The sequence below is a fragment of the Heptranchias perlo genome, unplaced genomic scaffold, assembly GCF_035084215.1.
Source record: "Heptranchias perlo isolate sHepPer1 unplaced genomic scaffold, sHepPer1.hap1 HAP1_SCAFFOLD_118, whole genome shotgun sequence".
NCBI classification, from domain to species: Eukaryota; Metazoa; Chordata; class Chondrichthyes; order Hexanchiformes; family Hexanchidae; genus Heptranchias; species Heptranchias perlo.
This window is the reverse complement of record NW_027138407.1, coordinates 1,481,761-1,490,635: the sequence shown is the minus strand read 5'-3', so window position 1 is coordinate 1,490,635 and position 8,875 is coordinate 1,481,761. Positions and strand designations below refer to the sequence as shown.

The 8,875-nt window shown below is 43.3% G+C and overlaps 1 gene segment (V, D, J or C); it reads left to right on the top strand.

The window, feature by feature from the left end:
- Nucleotides 1-377: 377 nt before the first annotated feature.
- LOC137308042 (T cell receptor alpha variable 9-1-like) lies at nucleotides 378-858 on the top strand. The segment is given in 2 exon segments: nucleotides 378-393; nucleotides 479-858. Coding segments are annotated over 2 exon segments (396 nt in total).
- The last annotated feature ends 8,017 nt before the right edge of the window (nucleotides 859-8,875 follow it).

Sequence of the window (8,875 nt, the reverse complement as noted above, 5' to 3'; positions counted from 1 at the left end):
ATAGAGACACAGAGGTAAGCAGACAGAATGGGAGAAAAAGCGAGAGGGAGACAGGAAGATTGACAGAGAAACACAGAGATAGAAAATGAAACAGACAGACAGACACAGACAGGGAAGGAAAGCATTCGGAGAGAGCCGTCGGTTAATTAGTCCTCAAATCACTGTGATTGGTACACAGCTGGCATCAGTTCTGACAGACCAGCCAATCCGGTCCCTGGGAAACGCCCCTCTGTTTTCCAATGAGTGAATCCTGCCCCTGAGCTCAGTTTACTCTTTAATATCAGACCAGAAGTGTCAACATATTGAAAGCATTCCGCTATTTTCTGTCGAACTCTAAACTGCACATCATGCGTTCCCCATGTTTCTTACTGATAATAATGATCGTGCTGCCCGGTGAGTCTCTGTTTCAATAGTCAGTGTGTGTTTCATAGATTATACTTACTCTCAGGCTTTTGACGCATTCTGTATTTTGTTACAGGAACGATTGGCGCAGACTCAGTGTCCCAGGATCCGCCTGAATTAACGGTTCAGGAAGGACAGACCGTAATACTGAACTGCAGCTACTCGACAACAGATAATGCCCCAACTCTCTTCTGGTACATCCAGTATCCCGGGGAAGCTCCGAGATATTTACTGAAAAGATACAGCTCGGGGCAGGGAGATAAGTCTTCAGATTTCGCAGACCGGTTCTCTGCTAATTTGGACAAAGCCAAGAAAATGGTTCCTTTAAATATCACCGGGGCTCTTGTCTCTGACTCTGCCGTGTATCTCTGTGCGATGAGCCCCACACTGTTACAGAGGCGCAGTCAGACCGTACAAAAACCTGCAAAGGCCTCTCACTTCCTCTCACTGAATTAGTGCGCTAGTGAACTGAAAGGTAGATAGAAATAAAGAAAGACAGACAGATAGACAGAGGCACCGTCACCGACAGACATAAAATCACAGTATAATATATCAGAGTAGGCCCAGCACATGAGGAGGAGATTCGGCCCATCGTGCCTGTGCCGGCTCTTTAAAAGAGCTATCCAATTCGTTCCATTACCCTGCTCTTTTCCCATATCTCGATGAATATTTTCCCTTTAAGTATTTGTTGAGTTCCCTTTTGAAATTTACGGTTGAATCTGCTTCCACCACCCTTTCATGCAGTGCATTCCAGATCATTGCAACTCGCTGCGTAAAACAAATTCTCCTCATCTTCCCTCGGGTACATTTTCCAATGAAAGTTAAATTGGAAACTTCCAACAATATCCTCCAATTCTCATGCAAACTCCTATCTCCTTCTCTATTCACTGTCTATCCCTCTGTATAACCCGCCTTGTATCCACTGTTTATTTGCAGAGATGAGTAACGGAGACTCGGTGTCCCAGTCAGAACAAGGAGTCGGATCAGAAGAGGATGCAGATTCAGCAATAACCTGCAGTTACTCAGTATCGGGCTCAGCTACAAACTATTGCCTATTCTGGTACCGCCAGTATCACCACCGAGCCCCTCAGTATATGCTCAGAGCCGACAGTTATGGGTATAACGACACGGCTTCAGGCTTTCAACACTTCCGAGCGAATCTCAACCAGACACAAGGAACTTTTCGCTTATCCGTGAAACGCTTGAAGATCACAGACAGCGCCGTGTATTACTGTGCACTGAGACCCACAGTGAATAGCGGTCCCTCGGGCCTCATACAAAAACAGGGCACAAGTCGGCGTCAAGTGTGGGATCCGGGAAAATACCAGGGATTGAATCCCAGAGTATTTTACAGGAGATTAATGCGAAAATACACCCTGTTCCGAGCGGATTTCTACAATTAAGGTCAGTGCTGTCAGTGTTGGGAAATGTGACATTTATCAACCATTTAATCCAGGGTCAAATTCAGACATTTCCAGCCCCCTGTTAGCTCCGACTTGCAGATCACTGGGATGGATAATAGGAACAATATGTACAAGTAAAAGTCCTGGATCTGGTGCAGATCCGTCGGGTCACATCGTTCAGAAGCTGTCTCATCTCAAAGGGCGGACTCAGGGGTTCACTGTTCAAAGCTCCTGGGTTAGAAATAGTGAATGACTGAAATCAGCACTTTACTGGTACAAGTTCAAATCCAGTGGTAACACCGGCAGCTTTGAAGAGAGATGTCTACTTGTCATGTCCCTCGTGACGCTTCAGATATAGACTGGGCATCAGAATTTAATTTACAAATAAAGAGCGGACTCAACATAATTAATTGTCGAGACAATCAACACAGGGGTCTGTAGATACCTACCGCGTATTACTGATCTTGCATGTAAAATATAGAATATATTTTAATTTGCCTTCAAGTGCAGGAATACTTTATTGTCCCTTTGAAGTAAAACGTCTCTCTAGATTGTATAAATTAATCTTATCTTAGGGTGTAACTGGAAGAAATGAAAATGAAGGAAAGAAGAAAGGAAGGAAGAAATCATATCTTTGCAGTGATAATTTGAAACTATTTTAAACTCCAGCGCATTACAGCAAAAATAGAATGAAAAAGCTTTGACTTGTGCCATCGATTCTCACGTCTCACAGAAACCACTCAGAGTTCTTCAGGAACAATGGATTATTTCGGAGTGCGGTATCTTTGGACAGAAAATTGTAAGATATTTGAGGAAGTGCAGACGAGATTTACGAGAATGGTACCAGGTATGAGAGGCTTCAGTTATGTGGAGAGACTGGAGAAGCTGGGATTGTTCTCCTTAGAGCAGAGAAGGTCAAGAGGAGATTTGGTAGAGGTGTTCAATGCCATGAAGGGTTTTAATAGAGTAAATAGGGAGAAACTATTTCCACCAGCAGAAGGGTTGCAGTATTTAAGGTAATAGGCAGAAGAGCCAGAGTTGAGATGAGGAGATTTTTTTTTATTCAGCGAGTTATTACTATCTGGAAATGCTCTGCCTGAAATGGTGGTGGAAGCAGATTGAATGGGAACTTTCAAAAGGGAAGTGGATAAATACTCGAAGGGTGAAAAGTGCAGTGCTATGGGGAAAAGCAGGGGGAAGTTTGTCTAATTGGATCGCTCTTGAAAAGAGCCGGCACAGGCACGATGGGCCACATGGCCTCCTTCTGTGTTGTAACATTCAATAATTCTACGATATTAGGGATAATGCATAAACAAGAATTGCATTTCTGTGTAACATTTGGCTATAGAAATCTATTAAGTTTACTGTCCCCAAATTGACGACGCAGCAATTATTTCTACCAGCACTGAAAGGTGCGAAGGGTATTGATAGAGAAAATAGGCGGAAAATGTTTCAACTGGTCGGAGGGTCGGTAACCAGAGGACACGGATTAAAGACAAGGGCCCAGCCTGTTCAATCTTTGCTGAGAGGTATAACCTGATCGGTTAGCATGGAGCATAAAACCTGTAAAGATTCAAGTGTTCAATTGCAGAGTGAAAGATATAACTTCAGGAGACGTTTCTAAATCCATTCCATGTGCACGACCATTCACTTTCAAAATGCATGTCATCCATAGCAACTGGCAGCCAATAGAGGGCGCCCAACACGCATATCACAGTACAAAAGTAGAGAGGAAACGTGTACAAAATGTTGCGCGATCCAGAACTGTTCATCTAAAAAAACTGGTTTCTCATCGTTACTGATCAGTTAGTTCGCACATAATGGAAACAAAGCTCCAACTGCTATTCACCCCAGTCCCCCGCCAACGCCCCCCCCCCAACTCCCGGTCAACCGCCGCCACATACTGGATACGGAAAGCAAACTATCAATAAAAGTAATGAATTCTGGGGTATTTTGCATTTTTATAAAGGAACTGTGGGTCCATAAAGGGGGATTCGGGGTTTCAGATTATTAATATATCTTCTTGATTCAAATGCATTTGGGGTTGAATGGGGCAAGGCTTAGGACGGATGCTCAACCTTTATAAATCACTGGATAGGCCTCAGCAGTAGTGTTGAGTCCAATTCTGGGCACCACACCTTAGGAAGGATATCAAGGCCTTGGAGATGTTGCAGAAGAGATTTATAAAAATTGTAACACGTATGAGGGACTTCAGTTATGTGGAGAGACTGGAGAAACTGGGGTTGTTCTCCTTAGAGCAGAGAAAGTTTAGGGGAGATTTAATGGAGGTGTTGAAAATTATGACGTTTTGACGAGCAATTTTTTTAATGTAGCGAGTTGTTGTGATCTGGAATACATTGGCTGAGAGGGTGGTGGAAGCAGATTCAATCGAAACTTTCAAAACAGAAATGGATATCTACTTGTAAAGGAGAAACTTGCAGGGCTGTGGGGTTCGAATAGTTGAGTGGTACCAATTGGAAAGCTCTTAAAAAGGCCGGCACAGTCTCGATGGGCTGAAGGGCCTCCTTCTGTGCTTCAAGATTCTAACAAGTGAGGCGTTTATGTTTTCTGCTTAGGCTTGTCATTCTACGCCATGACTGCCAATCAATGATATTACAGATGCGACACTGTTGCACTAAGCTACTTGCAGCAGCTGAGCTCACTGCACACTCTGTTTTGGATTAACTCTAATCTCCAAGTACTGGACCACCATATCCGCTTTCAATTCAGACTCTCGTCTTGATAAATGCACGAACTAGAGTATGAAATTAGATTATTTGAATTGTCCTGGCAATAGCACAATACAAAATCTTGCATGTTTTTTCTTTCATTCTGTCCATCTTTCTTTCTTCATTTGTTTATTTCTCTTTCTTTCTCACCTTCCATCCTTCTTTCATTCTTTCTTAACGTTTCTATTTCCTCTTATTGTTTCTTCTTTGTTATGTTAAGTTCAACGTTTAAATTTTATTGTTTTCTGGATGTCTTGGTGTCCAGAAGAAAAAACAAGTGACCATGACTTTTTTCTGCTTCAATATTAAAGTAAATCCTTGCATATTTTAAAAGAAAGATTGAAACAGGAGCTTGTTTTACTAGAAGCTTTCAGAAGTTAAATTGGGGCCAAATATTACCAATGGCCGACCTGTCAATAACTAAACGGTTTTAATTTAATATCACCACAAAAAAATCAGGAGAAACTTCTCTGCTCAGAGAGTAGTGAGAATGTGGAACTCGCTACGACAAGGAGTAGTTGAGGCAAATAATATAGATGCATTTAAGGGGAAGCTAGATAAATACATGAGGGAGAAAGGATGGGAAGGATATGATGATATGACAAAATTAAAGAAGATGGGATTGGTGGTAATATACTGGCATGGATTAAAAATTGGTTAACAGACAGGAAGCAGACAGTAGGAATGAATGGGTCTTTTTCGGGGTGGCAGGCAGTGATTGGTGGGGTACCGCAGGGATCAGTGCTTGGGCCCCAGCTATTCACAATATATTTCAATGATTTGGAGGTGAGAACCAAATGTAATATTTCCAAGTTTGCTGACGACACAAAACGAGCTGATATCGTGAGTTGTGAGGAGGATACAAAGCGGCTTCAAGGCGATTTAGACAAGTTGAGTGAGTGGGTAAATACATGGCAGATGCAGTGAAATGTGGATAAATGTGAAGTTATCCACTTCGGAAGGAATACAGAAAGGCAGAGTATTATTTAAATGGTGATAGATTGGGAAATGTTGATGTACAAAGGGATCTGGGTGCCCTTGTACACCAGTCACTGAAAGCAAACATGCAGGTGCAACAAGCAGTTAGGAAGGCAAATGGTATGTTGGCCTTCATTGCAAGAGGATTTGAGTACAGGAGCAAGGATGTCTTACTGCAGTTATACAGGGCCTTGGTGAGACCACACCTGGAGTATTGTGTGCAGTTTTGGACTCCTCACCTAAGAAAGGATATACTTGCCATCGAGGGAGTGAAGCGAAGGGTCACCAGACTGATTCCTGGGATGGCAGGACTGTCGTATGAGGAGAGATTGGGTCGACTCGGCCTGTATTCACTAGAGTTTAGAAGAATGAGAGGGGATCTCATTGAAACATATAAAATCCTGACAGGGCTAGACAGACTGGATGCAGGGAGGATCTTTCCCCTGGGGAGGGGGGTCCAGAACGAGGGGACACAGTCTCAGGATACTGGGTAGGACATTTAGGTCTGAGATGAGGATAAATTTCTTCACTCAGAGGGTGGTGAACCTGTGGAATTCTCTACCACAGAAGGCTGTGGAGGCCAAGTCACTGAATATATTTAAGAAGGAGCTGGATAGATTTCTAGACACAAAAGGCATCAAGGGGTATGGGGAGAGAGGATCAGGCATGATCATATTGAATGGCGGAACAGGCTCGAAGGGCCGAATGGCCTACTCCTGCTCCTATTTTCTGTGTTTCTATAGTACAAGATTAAGTAGGGTGGTAGGAGGCTCGTGTGGAATATAAACATCGGCACAGACCAGTTGGGCCGAATGGCCTGTATTTGTGCTGTAAATTCTATGTACCAAACGAACGAAGATACTAGGGGATGATAGTCAGAATACTCTGGCAGAAACAGTGATGAAAATAATGATATAAAATTCATCATGGCATTCAAAGGAAAACCGGGAAATAATGAAATCTGAAAAAGTGGCCTGGGCAAGTACAGGATAAAGGGAATTGGTGGATAACTCTTAAAATTCATAGATGCATTTAAAGGGAAGCTAGAGAAATACATGAGGCGGAAAGGAATAGAAGGGTTTGTCGTTCGGGTGAGATTACTCATGGAGGTAGGAGGCTCGTTTGGAGCATGAACACCGGTATAGACTAGTTGGACGGAATGGCTTGTTTCTGTGCTGTAAATTCTATGTAAAATAACAAGACAGCCGACCGAATGACCATATTATGTGTTGCAAAATGCGATGATTTATGAAAAACGAAGAGATTGTAACTAGCTTTTAGCCTTTACCCTCTGGCCTTTAATTATCGCCCGGATGGAGCACAGTAAAGGAGATCTGTCTGAATGGCTGGAAAGCCCAGAACAGAACCCGCCGGATTTTTGTTCCACTAATTTCAATGGAGGGACAAGGAGACGGGTTCACTTCCTGATATGACAGTAATTACAGCCCATCCCTAGTTCCCCGAGGACATTCAGAGGCAACAGCTTACTGTGTGGTTGAAGTCAAGTGTAGTACCGAATGGATAGGGAACCCCTATCGGCCGGCGGGGTGGGGTCCAACTGCCTTTCTTCCTCCATAATCCAGGGCCACGGGAGCCTTCACCCCCGGGCCGGATTTCCATGCTTCCCTCCGCCTCTGCTATTCTACTGTAAGCAGTGACACCGCCTCCAGACCCACCTTTATTGTTTTCTTTACTTGTCCCATTACCTTTTGCCTTACACCATCATCCATTTTCTCATTTAACCATCTCCTGCCGCTCCATCTGAACACAGAGTTTCCCTTTTGTTCTTTCCCTGCACCACCAACCCCTCTCCGCCTACAAACTTTTATCCCCTGGCTCTGTACTGTTCGTCTGCAACATGTTCCAGTTCTCATGAAAGGTCATCGACCTGAAACGTTAACTCTGTTTCTCTCCCGATAGATCGTGCCTGACCTGCTGAGTGTTTCCGCAATGTTCTGTTTCTGCATTGGGGCAGGTCGGTCCCCTGAAAGGCGTTAGTGGCCCATTTCGGTTATTACCACAATCCCGCTGTTTTCAGTGTAATTTAATCTGGTGCTAGCTCGCAAATTAACAGATGTTTTTAAAATTCAGTTTCACAAATTGCCAATGGTGGAATTTGTACTCACCACGTCTATATGGATTTGAGGAGGAAGGGAAGGATTTTGGGGACTGAGAAGGATTTGCTCCTAAATATCCTTTGTGGAAGCAGACGACCATGTAACAATTAAAATTTTAAGTTCGGTAATATCTTGAGTAAAGTATATAAACAGGCTGACGCAAGTATACTGTATGGCTGCATTCAGACTTTACATTTTAATGTTACTTCAGCCAATAACTTCATAGATTGTGGGGAGATTGGAGAAACTGGGGTGGTTTTCCTTAGAACAAAGTAGGTTGAGGGGAGATTTGATAGAAGTGTTCAAAATGATGAGGGGTTTTGATAGATTAAATAGGGTGAAACTGTCTCCAGTGACAGAAAGGTAGGTAACCAAAGGACGCAGATTTAGGATAATTAGCAAAGAAAATCCGGTGGAAATGAGGAGAATTTTTTAACGCAGTGGGATGTTAAGATCTGGAATGCACTGCCTTAGATAGTCGTGGAATCTGGTTCAATTGTAACATTCAAAAGGGAATTGGATACACATTTGAAAAGGAAATATTTCCAGGGCGATGGGGAAAGAGCAGGGGGGAGTGGGACTAATTGGATAGCTCTTTCAAAAAGCCGGCATGGACACGATGGGCCGAATGTGCTGTATGATTCTATGATTTCTGGTAACCAACAAGTGCATTCACAGGAGTGCAACCTGGCCATGTGTTTTTTGATTGATTTTCGTTGCAGTCTAAATAACAGATAAAATTGATGCTTTAAAAAAACAACCTGCCTCAATCCGTGTTGCTCAGAAAGTCCCTTGTTAATGTTGCTATTATTTTTTGTTCTTGCTCATTGCAACATTCGCCCCCCCCTCACCGCCAAACTGCCACCCCGCTGCTTTCGATTCCAGCCCCAGGCGATAAAACCGCAGTTTGCCCATGTGTTCAAACTGACAGATTCCGAGACCGTGTTCGCTGAAATCGCACCTTCAACGCATTTCCTGCTGCCCTTGGTTGCCTTGTCAACGGAGCTCTGGCTTGCCCAGTCAAGATACAACTCGTGAACCGTTAGCTCTTAACAGTTGTGGTCGAAACAAGGAGCTTACAGTCAATTAACCCTTCTGCTACCGCTTAATTTAAAATAAACCGATGGAAAAATTAAAATTGATGACTGATCGAGCGCCGGAGACTTTAGTATTGTAAAATAATTTTAGATTAGGGACCCCCCAAAGTTCCCCTTAATATTCAAAGAGAAAGGCAACTCATTCGATA